The sequence below is a fragment of the Pelodiscus sinensis genome, chromosome 6 (genome assembly GCF_049634645.1).
Source record: "Pelodiscus sinensis isolate JC-2024 chromosome 6, ASM4963464v1, whole genome shotgun sequence".
NCBI lineage: Eukaryota > Metazoa > Chordata > Testudines > Trionychidae > Pelodiscus > Pelodiscus sinensis.
In genome coordinates this window covers 57,135,053-57,150,666 of record NC_134716.1, presented here as the reverse complement: position 1 = coordinate 57,150,666, position 15,614 = coordinate 57,135,053, and the positions used below count along the sequence as shown (strand labels likewise).

The following is a 15,614-nucleotide window of genomic DNA, read 5'->3' as shown; positions in this document are numbered from 1 at the left end:
CTACTAAACATTCATTAAGTGGGACAGAAATTAATCCCTGAACTTGTTCCAAACACCTCTCATATGTAGGTCACCAATCTAGCTAATTAGCATCCTCGGAGGCATCCACTTGGACAATTGCTAGTGTTACACCTTCAAAAATGAGGGTTAATTTCTAAAAAGAGGAATGTATCAAATTCTTAACTTCCTGAAGCGTACACAAAGCAAGGACTTCAACTTTCTGAAAACACAGACAAAATATCCCACACATTGCTATCAGTCTGCTACATCATGGTCTTAATGGGACTGCTCTCGCTAATCAAAAAGTTTCTCTCACTCACAAATTGTTCTGGGAAGAGGGACGGTTCCATAAATTCAAAGATTGTGTTCTTCAATCTTTGTCATACAGGAAGCAGAGACAGATATCTGGACTGGCTGAGCTGACTCTACATCCATTACAGCATCCCTTGAGAAGATTGCTTCCAAAGCTAACTATCTCTCTCTATATATATATATATAAAAAAGTTTCTCTCGCTGGACAACAGAATGATATCATCACGTCATGAGCGTTAACAGGCTGCAGGAGCAGGTAGGTGAGAGAGAGAGAGATTTCCCCATGACACTGCAATGCTGGGGGAGGAGAGGCGAGACGGGTGCCTGGCTCAGTTCAGGACGGCCCATTACAGTGAGTGCTGACTGGAATGCACGGCACCCTGCTGCTGGGGAAGTTGAGGGAGCTTGCAGCACTACAGAGAGGAGGGGAAAGCCTGGCCTGCAGCAGCCTGCACTGTCAGCAGGTGCAGCATGGAAAAGTCCTTGGCGCAGAGCAGTGGCCTCGCCACAAAGGGCTCTGTGTGCTGCCTGCCTTCCTCACAGGCAAAGCCAAAGAGGAGGGAGCCCCACAGGCAGCATGGTCTGCACCAGGGTGGCCCAGGGGCCACAAGCACAGTGGTGGGATGTAGCGAGCTCCCCACTTACCCTACTGGTGGCTTCCTCGCTCCTGCCCCTATGTGCAGTAGCTAAGAGGCTCTGGCACCACCATTGTGCTTTCCTGATGCAGGTTGGGCACAATTGTTATTCACTGGCTGGCAGCTGCCCAGGCGGGATGCTACTGAGGGGAGGATGTTGGGAGCAGTGCAAAGCCCACCCCCCTCCTACTTCCGTGGCCAGATAGAGGTGAGTGGGGGGGTGCAGCAGAGGCTGGGCATGGGGAGAAGTTAGAGGGCATGGGGTACTGCTGAGGCCGGGCACGAGGAGGGATGGCACAAAGCAGGGGGCAGGGAGTGTAGCAGGGACCAGGCAGGCAAGGGGTAGGGCTGGCAGGGTGCAGCAAGTTGGGGGGGCTCCGCAGGGCCCAGGCTCAGAGAAAGGTAGGGGATAGTGCAATCAGAGGGTCCTGCAGGGGCTAGGCATGGAGAGGGGTTGGAGAGGGGCAGAGGGCAGGGGGAGCTAAATGGGCTAGGCACAGTGCAAGGCTGTCTGGGTGCGACAGACCAGGTGTTCTGCAGGGACTGGGGTGGGTACAGGAAGGGAAAGACGGCGCAGCAGGCAGGAGGCATTGCATGGGCTGGGGCGGACACGTGGAGGGGTAAGTGGAGTGCAGTGGACAGGGAGGTGTTGTAGAGGCTGGGCACAAGCACAGGCTATCAGGGCGCAGCAGGCAGGGGGACCCCTCCCCATACCTGGCCCCTGCTGCGTCCCCCAACTGCTCAATTCCCTGCCCCTCCCAGTGCCTGAGCCCTGCAGCGTGCCCCACTTGCTAAACCCTGTCAGCCCCATCCCATGCCTACCCACTCCCTACTCCACTCCCCACCCCCTGCACCATGCCAGCCCCTTTTCATGCTTGATCCCAGCACCATCCCACACCCTCTGCCCCCCTCAATCCTCCCCATGTCTAGACTCCCCAGCACCCCTCACTTGACCCTCTCTGGCCACAAGGGGGGGGGTTTGCACACCTACCCTGCACCCAACATCTCCCCCCATAGCAGCATCCCATCCAGGCAGCTCCCAGACAGTGGATAATGATTGTGACCAACCTGCATCGGGGGGGGGGGGGGGGGGGGGGAAGCACAACAGTGGGGCCAGGGCCTCTCACCTACTGCACAGAGGTGCAGGAGCGAGGAAGCCGCCAGCAGGGCGAGCGGAGAGCTCACTGCGTCCCGCCACTGCACTCACGACCCCCATGCCACCCCAGTGTGGACCATGCTGCCTGCAGGGTTCCCTTCTCTTTGGCTTCACCTGTGAGGAAAGCGGGCGGCGCACAAAGAGCCCTTTGTGGTGCGGCCGCTGCCCAAGGGCTTTTCCATGCTGCATCTGCTGACAGCGCAGGCTACGGATGGGCTGGGCTTTCCCCTCCTCTCTGCAGTGCTCCAAACTTGCCTCGGTTCCACCAACAGTGAGGCACTGAGCACTCCAGCCAGCGCTCAATGTAACGGGCCATCCCAAACTGAGCCATGGGCCTGCCTTGCTGCCACCTCCTCCCTCAGCATTACTGAGGGAAACTTTACTTTAAAAAAAAAAAGTGCAAGTTACTTAATTATGTTATTTTTATATACATGTAGTATGTGTGAACTGAGGTGTTCGGATCCTTAAATATAAAAAGAAAACCAGATCCACAACAAGCATGAGTCTGTTGGAAAATTTCCTAAAAGGACTTTCAAATCCATATTTTTTTTTAGAAGTACGCTTATGTTGAAAGTGATTTTATAAGGCAAACTAAAGTTTGCTCTTTTACTGTCATGGTAGAATGTGAGTAATAATCATGCTAAGGTTGTATGTTATTCTTAGGCTGCTTAATGTGGAAAATGAAACTCAAATTTAACTGTGGTGCCTCTAAGACCATGGTCACCAACTGGTTGATCGTGAGGGCTCGACCAGTCAATCGCGAGGCGTTGGGGCCCCCCTCCATTTCCTCCCACTCCAAGAATCCCCACTACCTACCTCCAGGGAAAATGGATGTAGTACTGGCTTCCTGCGGGGTGGATAGAAGTCCTGAAGCTGCACACCACTTCCGGGGGTTCCGGAAGTGCGCCAGCTACTCCCCTCCCTCAGATCTGTGGCATGCCAGAACTTGAAGGGGGGTCCACAAAGGGGGTGCACGCTGGGGCTTCCCTCCTCTGCAGGAAGGGGAGTTGGCCCCGGAGGAGGCATGGCCGGGGGCTTCTCTCCTCTGCAGGGGCAGGAGTCCTGGGAGGAAGCAGGTGCAGGGGACTCCCTGCCCCACTGGCACCCTGTCCCCTGCTGCAGAACCCTGCCCCCACCCCAGCACCCTGTCCCCTGCTACCACTGGTACCCTGTCCCCTGCTATACAACCCTGTCCCCTCCCTGCCCCTGGCACCCTGTCCCCTGCTGCACAACCCTGCCCCCACCCCAGTATTCTGTTCCCTGCCCCAGCACCCTTCCCCTAGTACCATGTCCCCTGAGCCCACCAGCACAGTTGGGGCCACATTAGTGAGGCTTAGGGGTTTTCTTCTTTTTTTTGCATCTCCCTTGTGTGGCCCCAACTGACTTTTCTGTGTGTCTGTGACCCCTGACTCAAAAAAGTTCCCTGCCCTTCTCATAAATAAAGACAATGCAGAAACTTTTTGTGTTTGACATAGACTTTTATTTAAAAATGAAGCCTGGACAACAAACCCCCAATTGGAGCCAAGCCCCCATCTGGCCACAGCATTATAACACTCCTGCACCCCCCCAGACCTCAGCTCAGAGCCTATCATGCACTGGAACCCCCTGCCCCTCACATACCCCAACCCAAATTACTTTACCCTCACAGCCACGAGCCTGTGGCTTGCTTAGTACCGTAATCCTCCATCTGACCCCAACACTCCCCAGCCTGGAGCCCCCTCCCCGAGCCAACATCTCCTTCTCCACCTCCTCCTGCATCCAAATCTCCTCCCAGAGCTTGTGTCTCACCCCTTCCAACACCCAAATCCCTCATTCCCACCCCAGAGCCCACATATCCTGTCTCAACCCAGTGAGGGTACATCTAAGCTGCAGGAGTTTTTCCAGGATTCCAGAGATATCCCGGAAAAACACTTCCGCATCCAGGAATGTGTTTGTTCTTCTGTTTTTCTAGTAGAAGAGCAAACATGCTCTTTTGGTCACCCCTATAGTCCTCTTTCCACAAGGAATAAGGTGGCTTCCAAAAGAAGGGTTTTTTTCTGACATTTGGTCCAGTGTAGACAGGCCAAATGTTGGAAAAACCTCTTCCTACATAAGAATTGGAAAAAAAGTGGCAGTGTAGAGTGTATAAGGGCTGGGGATAGCAAGTGATGGAGAGAAGGATAATAGAGAGGGCGGGGCTTCAAGGAAGGAGTGGGTTCTTGGAGGAAGGATGGGGCGGTAGATCTTTGCTTGTTCTGAGATTTAAAAAGTGATTTTGGGTGTAAAAAGGTTGGAGACCACTGTTCTAAGATAATTCACCATGGTTTGATTCCTGTAACTTCGTGGTCACCAACCAGTAGATCGTGAGCTACCAGTAGATCTCAGGGGCTCTAAGAGTAACTCTTGAGCCCTCTCTGAACTGCGCACCTGCGCAGTTCATTTACATTAGATTTCCTCATTTGAGGAGCAGCTACTCACTGAGCAACAACACAGGTAAGTAGCTGCGAGGAATGGTGGGAGCTGGGAGGTCAGGAGGGCTGAAACACCGCAGCCAGCTGACTGTGGCTTTCACAGCTGGAGCTAGGCGCAGCCTCCCTGGGCTGAGCGCAGGGCAGCCGGGCTGGAGGGAAGAGAAGCAGCTGCCCGGCCAGCTGGCCATGGCGCTCAGCCAGGGTGCATCACGCTCCACATGGGCTGGCGCAGAGGAGAAGCTGCCTGGCCTGCTGGCTGTGGCGTTCAGCCCAGAGGAGGCTGAACCGCGCTCCAGCTGATTGGGCAGCTTCCCCTCTGCGCCTGATCACAGGGAGCTTGGTGGCACCCTGGCTGAGCACCATGGCCAGCTGGCCAGGTAGCCGCTTGTCTTCGCTCCAGCCCAGCTGCCCTGCGGTCAGTCCGGAGGGAGCACGGGGTTGCGTTTGTTCTTCCGCTTTTTTAGTGGAAGAGCAAACAGGCTCTTTTGGTCACCCCTATATTCCTCTTTCCACAAGGAATAAGGTGGCTTCCAAAAGAAGGGTTTTTTTCTGACATTTGGTCCAGTGTAGACAGGCCAAATGTTGGACAAACCTCTTCCTACAGAATAATAATAATAATAATAATAATTAAAAATAAGCAGCAGTATAAGGATTGGGGATAGCAAGTGATGGAGAGGAGGAGAATAGAGAGGGCAGGGCTTCAAGGAAGGGGCGGGGCGGTAGATCTTGGCTTGGTCTGTCATTTAAAAAGTGATCTTGGGTGTAAAAAGGTTGGAGACCACTGCTGTAACTAGAGCCAGATAGACTTTTTTACCTATCTACACTGAGCCAATCACAGGAACAAAGCATTAGGATCTTAATTCCATGCATGCTGTTAAGTCCATCCCATCCACCGTATGAAGAAAAATCAGCCAAACATGCATCCTCTTTTTCAGCTGCTTATGTGTGGATTAGTCTGGTTGCCACAGAACTGACCTTTTGAGCTACATCCATTGGAGAACTACTGTAACAAGCACAAGATGGACATTGACCAATGACATCTGAAGGGAATTGGAAAGCTGGCTCAGTAATGCTACCATTAAATACTTCTTCATTTTATTATTGTCACCAGCGTAACATATCACACAATTAGTTTGTGCTCCATCTGCAGACCTCAGGTGTGCCAACATCTTGTTAATAGTCTACAAATTTGCCAAGTTGAACTCTTCTATTATGCATAACTCTCCTTCCCACTGCTAGTGCATTGAGGCCCAGGAATGACACATTATAGAGTCCTCTCGTGAGTTATTAGATTTTGATGTGTATTTACCCCACAAAAGAGGAGGTTTATTAGAATTTAGTTGAATGTGCTTTCTAGTGTAACTGCTGCAGAACACAACTCTGCCTTTATTTTACTACAATATGCAAGTGTGTCTTAATATCAATATTAAAAGTTCAAATATATTAAAAATATTGGTCTTATTTTAAATATATAGAATCATCCAAATCCCACCAGCTGCAACTAGGTATGTCTATTGGATTCTTGACCATTACTGTGCAGATGGTTCCTACTATGATGAGGAAGAGTGTAACACTGTAATAAAAATACTCAAGCATATTTTTCCCCTTTTGTCTAAAGCCTTCTACTGGCTGTAAAGCCTAGCTTCAGTACAATCTGAAGATTTTGCAAGGGCTGAAGAGTGGCCCTGTGGTGCATACACACACAAAAAGTCACAAGGTAAAAACATCAGTCATAGCAAAATTATATTTGTCATTTATTATGTTAGCAAGGGATGACAGCAGTGGTATGGTTATGTGATCACCTTCAGAGTACAAATGACTGACTTTGCAGAACCCTAGCTTATTCTGAGATACCAAGGGAGACCTATCAAAATGCCCAAACATGGATGTAAAGTTACCAAAGCCATCTTCAAACAAACAAACAAAAAGTAGATTCTTCTATCTTAAAAAAGAAAAAGAAGAGTCTCTTTCCAATCTTGGATCATAGCTAAAGCTTTAGATGCTAAGAGAGAGTGTCCCTCCTTATCATCACCACCTGGAGTACTGGCCACCACATGGAAGGAGGCAGGATACATACCTACTCTCTCCTCTGTTCCAGCCCTCAGAGCTTACTCTACACAGAGAAAGGGATACATTTGCCCCTCATAGGGACTCCAGTACACATCATGGCACAGTGATTCCCATTTCCCAATAGGGCAATGCAAATCTTCACCTCCCTGATGTGGGGAAGAAACTACTGCCACAATCTGATTCAAATTTATTGTTGGCTGCTCCAGAGATTGTTAAAATTCTAATAAACAAATCTTTCTATTTCTGTTATACCCTGTTGATGAAGTGGGGGATCGTAGTCACTCTGTTCACTTCTTGTGTTGCGTATGATATCTACTGTCCTGTACTGTTTTGTAGTAATTTCTCTGTGTGTGCTCGTGCGCCTCAGTTGTACCACAACTGACAGGACCCAACACCAAGTTGCTGAGATGAATTCTGCTCTCTAAGGACTACAACACTGAAGTGGTCTGTGTTGAGGACAGTGTGAAATCGTGGCTGATGCTCTGATGTGAAGATAGGGGCCTGAACTTCCTGTGGCTAAGTGACCCTGCTCAGTTCAGTTTTGAAGGGGGGAGAGATGTGACAAAGTAGGGATTTTATTCACTCAGCTCACTTGTGCTGCATGTGATTTCTCCTGTCATATACTGTTTTGTAGTAACTTCCGTGTGTACACGTGTGCCTCAGTTTTCCTGGGCACTACACAACTATCTAGAAGAAGATTGGAATTCTGGGTGCAACTCAATGAGGAAGGATGCTGAGGCCAGCACATTCAAAATGGCCCATCCTCATGGTAACCTGAGCCTAGGAGGGGTGTGTGACAGGTGCCACCCTTTTGCCCAGGGAAGCTGGACAAAGGGGAGGCAGGGCTGCCTGCAGGGCTGGGATAGGCTGCTGAGTAACAGTTAATCTAGGCTCTCTTAGAATGCAAGAAAGGGGCCATGGGGCCCCCTCTCCTCAGGATGGGCTGTACTGGCTGCTTCTGGTTCCTATGCTAACAAGTCTGTTCTACGCTCTATCCCTGTGAATCCATAAACCTTCTGTTCTCCCCTAATGGCTGTGAGTCACATCTGGTAGTGGATGGAAGTGTAGGGCCGGATGGCTCCCCACACCTCTGACAACCTGATCAGCCTCTGTGACAACCTGATTGCTCAATGTTTCTCTGAGCTGCTCAAAATCTACTTTGCCTTTTTAAAGACTACTGAACATTTTTGTAACTACTGAAATTGACATATGAATCAAACAAATATCATGTCTGACATTTGGCAGCTCTAGTAAGCATCTGGAAAACGCATTTTCAACATTTAGCTGCAATCATGAAAGCAATTTAACAAAAAATATGACCATGTTGAAACAGTTATAAAATTAATTATTTTGTTTTCTTATTTTTGCTGCAATAAAGCTTCCTCGGAGCTAAAGTGGCTCAAAGACAACTGCTAGTCATTCTGTATCTATTTGTTTTATAATATTTTCAATGAGAATATAATGCTAAGGAAGCATGCAAGACATTTTTTAAAATGTTACACTCTACAGGCTAGTAAGTCATTTATTTAAGAATTATGAACCACAGAAGAGTCTCTATGCCAGCGGTTGCACAAACAGAAAAAGTACTAAAAATTGGAAGCACTGATGCAGAAGTAATACTTTCAATAATGGCAGAATTGCTGTGACTTTACAGCAGTTAGGATGCGTACCTACATCTCACATTTTAAGAACACAGAAATGAAAGGATCAAAGCAAGTTGGTTAAAATTCACATTTACGTTAATTCTTTTATATGGTTCCATAATGTGCCATCAGGAAACTACAGCCATTCTTGTGCTCAAGAAAAGTGGGCTGCCTCTTCACACTTTTGTTCTACATGAAACAACTTGCAGATTATGTCATTTCCATTACAATATTACTGCGCAGACTACATTCTTCACAAGCGATGTAGCACACAGAAGTATTGTGTATTATTTTCTTTACCAATGTGTCCATTATTTTCACATAAATTAAGAGCCTTCACCAAACACATGAATAAAGTACAGTATATCAAAACTTGTATATTCAGTTGCAGTGATCATACCACAAATTGCTAAATCTTAACTAATCTTTTCTTACAACAGCCATCCTTTCAGTATAAATGTTTTCTCATAACATACAGTCTAATAATTATAAAAAGTAGTAATGGATGTGTTAAAATGATTTTTTTCACAACAGCAAGAACTATTATTCCTAGTCCAGCAAACATACAAAGACACCTAGCAATGCATTCACAGACTGCTAGACCTCAATTCAGAAGCACACATGAGTAACACACTTAACACAGATCTATTACAGATGATATTCCAGATAATTTAAGATTATTTTGGATTAAAATCATAGGACATGATCCTGCAAAAATTTCACATGAACAATTCCCTTTGGAGTCTATGAAAGAACTGTGCACATAGCATATATAGACCTTTAACTAGGATCTGTGCCAACAAATTGTTATGTTTTGCTTTATAGCAGCCTCTTTTATATGATTAACAGCTCCTCCCTCCAGCGTTTTTTTTATTATTATTATTATTATTAAAGCAGCATACAATATTTAGGGAACAAGAGATGCCCTGGTCTACATAAGATCACCATTTCCTAATCCTAATGTTGCTCAAAGATTCTATTTCTAGAATATCTGCATAGCTCATTTGTATTAATCAGATATAAAGTATTATTTATACATTTCAAAAGGACATATTATTTGCTGCTTTTATTATAGCTATCAAGAATGACAAAGAAATTACATTTGGTGTCTATTTCCTAATTACATTTTAAAAAATAATGACAAACTTCTGTTGCTAAGCAGGTTGATTAAATTTGCAGAAGAAATCTTTATAAAACAACAAAGCAATTGCTACCTTAGCAATCACCAAAACTCAAAAAATGTGAGAAATCACATCTAACTGTTAAATTATTTCCAAGTTGATGAAACTAAGGGGGTTGAGAATCAATAGATGTCACTTTCAATTTTGTTAGAACTAGCAAAGTTAGTTCCATTAAAAATGTATTGTGACACTTGTTAGTCTCATTGACAGCAATCACTCTGTATTAATACAAAACAGTTAACCTGTATTTTTTTTTAAAAGGACAGGCTTTAGAGAGCATCACTCAAGTCAATTACAGTTGTCTGGCTGCTCACTGGACTAAAACTGGCAGAGGGATGGCAAGACATGCCACTTCCCACTGTATTAACTAGGCATCCATGATCCCTGCTACTCCACTATTCTAGTTTAATTGATCATTTACTTAGGGATGTAAGCAGTCCCCTGCTGGCCCTGCACTCCCAGCAGTGCTTTGCTTTTGAAATGTACAAGAGCTCTCCTGGGGCTCTTGTACATTTCAAAAGCAGAGAGCGAGGGGCCAGCAGGGAACTGTTTGAGTCCTCCCAGGCCCTGCGCGCCTGGTGGCGCTTCTGCCTTTGAAATGTAGCAAAAGTCAGCACAGCTCTTACTACATTTCAAAGGCAGAGGTGTCCTTATTGACTAATTGAATAGTAGATGCAAATTACATCATCCTTTGATATATTCAACCAGAACCACCATAAGCATTTTTTAAATGTACAAGGCATTCATGTTTTCAATTGAGTTATATTTGAAGCCAATAACAGGCTTGATAGCGCCCTAATCCAAACACTTCAACAAAATGTGTGGGTACTAGAAAAACAGTTTGTGAACGAGCACCAAAAGAACGTACAACCAACCAATAATGCACTAGCCTAGAACAGTGTTTTTATAATAATAATAATATTTTAATCAGATCATAATGATTTGTCATATCCACTGCCATGGGCCATATCTATTATTAATATATTCCATGCCAGTGATCTCCAACCTTTTTACACTCAAGATCACTTTTAAAATCTCAGAACAAGCGAAGATCTACTGCCCCACCCCTCACCCCAAAACTCCACTCCTTCCTTGAAGCCCCACCCTCTCTATTCTCCTCCTCACTATCACTTGCTATCCCTTATACACTCTACAGTGCCACTTCTTTTCCCCCCAATTCTTCTGTAGGAAGAAGTTTTTCCAACATTTAGCCTTATAGACTGGACTAATTGTCAGAAAAAACCCTTCTTTTGGCAGCCCCCTTAGTCCCCGTGGAATGAGGAATATAGAGGTTACCAAAAGAGCAAGCCACAGGCTTGTGGCTGTGAGGGTAAAGGAATTTGGTTTGGGGTATGTGAGGGGCAGGGGAGTCCAGTGCATGATAGGCTCTGAACTAGGGTCTGGGGGGGGGGGGGGTACAGGAGTGTTATGATGCTGTGGCTAGATGGGGGCTTGGCCCCAATTGGGGGTTTGTTGGCCAGGCTTCATTTCTAAATAAAAGACTATGTCAAACACAAAACGTTTCAGCATTGTCTTTATTTATGAGAAGGGCAGGAAACTTTGAGTCAGGGGTCACTGACCCACAGAAAAGTCAGTTGGGGCCACACAAGGGAGATGCAAAAAAAAAAAAAAAAAACCCAAGTCTCACTAATGTGGCCCCAACTGTGCTGGTGGGAGCAGGGGACACGGTACTGGGAAAGGATGTTAATGGGTGCTGGGGCATGGGGACAGGGTGGCGGGGGGGGGGGGGGGCAAGGGACAGGGCTCTGGGGTGGGGGCAGGATTGTGCAGCAGGGGACAGGGTGCCAGTGGCAGCAGGGAGTCCCCTGCACCAACCTCCTCCCAGGACTCCTTCCACCTTCCCCCACGGAGCAAGGAAGCCCCAACGGGCACTTCCTCTTGGGCCGACTCCCCGCTCCTGCAGAGAAGGGTGCACCTGGGCTGAACACCATGACCAGCTGGCCAGGCAGCCCTCCTCTTTACTCCAGCCCAGCTGGAGTGAAGCACAGCTGGGCTGGAGCAAAGTGAAGCGGCTGCCTGGTCAGCTGGCCATTGTTTCCAGCCCATATGCACCACGCTTTACCTGGGCTGGAGCAGAGGAGAAGCTACCCCATCAGCTAGTGCACAGCACAGCCTCTGCTTCTGCTGACCACCACCACCAGCTGACCAGGTGGCTTCCCCTCTGCTCCAGCCCACATGGAGCACGGTGCACCTGGGCTGAACACCACAGCCAGCTGGCCAGGCAGCCACTCCTCTTTGCTCCAGCCTAGGTGCACCTCCCTCCAGCTGGGCTGGAGCAAAGAGGAAGGGCTTCCCTGCCAACAGGAGAGCCACGCAGCCTCCCCTGACTGAGCACAGGGCAGCTGGGTTGGAGCAAAGAGGGGCGGCTGTCTGGCCAGTGCACTCAGCCAAGGTGCACGATGCTCCACGAGGGCTGGAGCAGAGGCAAAGTGGCCCTATCAGCTGGCGCACGGTGCAGCTTCCTCTGTCACAGCCAGCTGGCTGGGGTGCTTCAGCCCTCCTGACCCAACAGATCCCACTACAGCTACTCACCTGTGTTGCTGCTCCATGAATAGCTGCTCTGCAAAGAGTGTCAATTCAAAATTAGTTGTGCACAGGTGCACAGTCCAGAAAGAGCTAAAGACTGACCTCAGAGCCTCTGCGATCGACCAGTACATCGTGATCTACCGGTTGGTGACCATGGCTCTATGCAATCTGGATTTATATATATATTTCATTTAAAAAATATAGTACATATCTAGCCTGGTTTGTGAAGATGGTATTCTAAATGAAAACTGATGCAAAGTTCTCTCCCTGAATCTTAAGCCAGATAGCTACAGTGATTAGTCCTACTTATGGCTTAAATTTCAATTATTATGTATTTTATTTCTGTAGGGATTCTTAGCTATGGCCTCATCTATAAACAATTGAGTATTTTCACTAAAGCATGCAAAAACCACATTTAATTACAATGAAACCAACACCTTACTACCACACCCTGGGCAAGGTATGGGGAGGCGCTCTGCACTCCTGGAAGGAGCAGGACCAGTCCATGAGCATGCCATGTTACCCCATGCCTCTGTGTCTCAAGAACTATGGTGCAAGATACTGCCCCCCAATCCCATGTGAACCCTCAAAGCCACCCAGAATTCACAGTGAGAGTGCTCTGCTGGCTATTTAAAGGGACCAGGGCTCAAGGTGCCACCATTGACACACATGGACTAGATGAAGCTTTTGTCGAACCCCTTACTGACATTCACATGTACTATATTGGTTATTGAGCTTCCTGGCTTGTTAGCAGCCTAGGGATGTTAAATATCGGTTAACTGAATAGTCAAATAACCTCATGAATTCTTATCAGTTAGTAGACTCTTCTATAGTCCACAGGGGTGTGGATGGCAGCTGCTGTATCAGAGGCAGTAGTGCAAGGTGTCAGGAAGGAGCAGGTCGATGAGGGGAGCCAGTTTAAAAACCAGCTCCCTTTGTGGACCAGCTGCCTGTTTCCCAGTGCTACTGTCTCTGAGAAAGAGGCAGCAAAACCAGGTGGCAGTAGCCCCTGCCTAAGGCGGGTTTGAGCTCCTGAACCCAGCATGAGCTGGAACTGAACCAGGCTGCCTGGCTCCTAATACATTTTAAAGGCAGAGCCGCAGCAGAATTAGGTTCTGGACCCTGTGTGAGCCAGACCTGAGCTGGGCTGCTGGCCAGCCTGTGAAAAAGATTACTGACAAAGGGTGGGTGGAGGGAAATGTGTGTAGCCTACAGCATTAACCTATAAGCTTTTGCTCATGGGTTAATCGAGTATACTATTACATGCCTATAGCAACCTGGGCGGGATTGATAACGCTACTGGTGTCATTTCAACTACAGATGCACTTGTAGGAGTTGGGGCTCAACCTCTGCCTGGGATGCTGACGGATGCTGTCTGACGTGTCCTTAGACCTGCCCGCCCACCTACAGAGGAAGGCTAAGGCAACAGCACGGCCAAGTGCAGCCCCACCGCGGGAAGGGGCGCTGGGGCGAAGTGGGCGGTAAAGGAGCCCAACGAGACCAGCTGCACCGCTCAGAGCACTCGACAGGGAACCAGCATCTCCGCCCCCATGTCGCAGCCAAGGAAAGGGAGGCGCGGTGACAGGACTTCCAAGGGCAGCCTCGGGCACAGCCGCGCCCCCACCAGCTGGAGGCCGGTCCCTGGGCGAGCCCAGGCCCAGACACCTACGCCTGGGAACCCCGCGCTGCCTCCGCGCCCCGGCACCGAGCGGCGGCCCCGCCTCCCTCCAAGGCAGCTCCTGTGCGCGGGGTGAACAGAGCGGGGCGCAGGCAGCGGCCTGGCGCGGCGCTTCCCCCGCCGCCGCAGCAGGGGGCGCAGCTGCCAAGCTCCGCTGCCCGGCTGCGGCAGCCCGCGCGCCCTGCTCCTCACCTGCAGCGCTCGCACTCGGCGCGCCTCGCGCAGCGCTCCACGGGCAGCTCCCACAGCCCCTCGCAGCCGCCGCCATCTTCCTGCCCCGCTGCTGCCCGCGCAGGCCCGTCCGCAGCTCCCGACTCCTCGCTCCCAGCCGCTGCCGTCTCCATTCCGCCGCCGGCTGGGCAGGGCCGCTGCCCCAGTCTGTGCGATACGGGAGGCGGTCGCCAGGTGGCGCTCAGGAGCCGCGGGAGGGGGCCCCGGGAAGGCCGCGAGCCCGTCACATGTTGCGTGGGGGGCGTGTCTAGGGCAATGGGCCCCCGCTCCAGCTGTTCAACCAATCACAAGGCCGGGCAGGGTCACGAGTCCCGCCTAGTGGGCGGGGGAAGGAATCTGGTTGCCCGGGCCCACGGGCGCAGTTAGCGTAGGAAGGGGAACGGCCCGGCGGGGCTGCGCAGCGGAGCGCCTGCCCCATTTCCTATGGCGCCGAAGCCGCGGCGGCGCAGTTTGCGTGAAACTGTCTCGCTGTATCCCGGGCAGGTGGGCTGCTGCTGTGATTGCAGATTAACTCCACGTGTGGCTGCGCTGGGTCCGGAACCAGCAAGGGCGCCGTTTATGGGGGCTGGGGAGGCAGTAGCCCCTCCTGACTTGGGGTCCTTGGATTTCAAACATGAGGTCTGCTTAAAGCTCTGTCTTGACTCCAGAGGCAGTTCTTAAATGCAACAGAGTTGCTGCTTGCAACTTTGCCTTTGGAGCAGGGAATGTGTTATAAAGAGAGGGAGGCAGGTGATTAAGAAGAGCAAAAAGCTGATTGTTCAGGTGATTGTAGGATCCTTAGGTTATCGTGTAAACATTGCTGGCTACTCTACTTTAAAGATGGGGGCGGGGAAGGGGGGAGAGTAGGAATGAGTGTTGTGCTCCAGATACCAGCGTTGGACCACTGCTGTTAAACCCCTCATAAATGTTCTTGGGAAAAGGATCAGAGGGGTAGCTGAATTAGTCTGTAAGTGGAAAAACTTAAAAAACAACCAATAGTCTAGCAGCACTTTAAAGACTAACATTTTTTGTTGCTAGATTTTTTTTTTTAAGTTTTTCTTGCAAAAGAAGTAAACAGTGACTAATCCGAAACTGACTACAAAGAGTTTTAATGGGTGACTGGGCAACACAAGGGCAGATGGAGTTCATTGTTAAGTGCAAAGTAATGCATATAGAAAATAATAATCCTAATTATAGATACAAAAGGTATGGACTCTAAAATAGCTGTTACCATTCAAGAAAAAGATCTTTGAATCTTTCTGGATAGTTCCCTGAAAACATCTCTTCAATGTGCAGTGACAAACTAAAAAGCTAATAGAATATTGGAAATCATCAGGAAGGGAATAGCTAAGACAAAATACCATATTGCTTTTATATAAAATCACTGTATGCCCACATCTTAAATACTGTATGGAGATCTGGTCATCCCATCTGAAAAAAAAAAGATATAATGGATTTGGAAAAGGTACAGAAAAGGGAACAAATTATTAGGGTGTTACAGCTTCCATAGGAGGAGTGATTAACAAGACTGGGACTTTTCAGCTTGCAAAAGAACTAGGGAATTTGCCAGAGCAGGGGAGGTCAATGCTAGTGCCTCTACTGCTTCTGGCTGCAGGGCTATGCTCCAGTGGCAGCAGAGGGACTGACACTGGCCAACCAGAGTTGGGGGGAGCACTCAGGAAAAGGAAGGATGACTGCAGAATGTGAAGCGGGAAGCCAGAAACACAGCCAG

General features: G+C 48.9%; 1 protein-coding gene across 3 annotated transcripts in view; it reads right to left on the bottom strand.

The window, feature by feature from the left end:
- DTWD2 (DTW motif tRNA-uridine aminocarboxypropyltransferase 2) overlaps positions 1-14,297 on the bottom strand; it is a 224,190-nt gene extending 209,893 nt beyond the window's left edge. The window contains exon 1 of one of the 3 annotated variants that reach the window (XM_075931968.1): positions 13,865-14,297. In XM_075931968.1, the coding sequence (XP_075788083.1) occupies positions 13,865-14,016 (152 nt within the window). In that variant the 5' untranslated portion in view covers positions 14,017-14,297. The remainder of the gene's footprint in view (positions 1-13,864) is intronic. The other 2 variants (XM_075931970.1, XM_075931969.1) reach the window with 2 other exon arrangements.
- Positions 14,298-15,614: the final 1,317 nt, after the last annotated feature.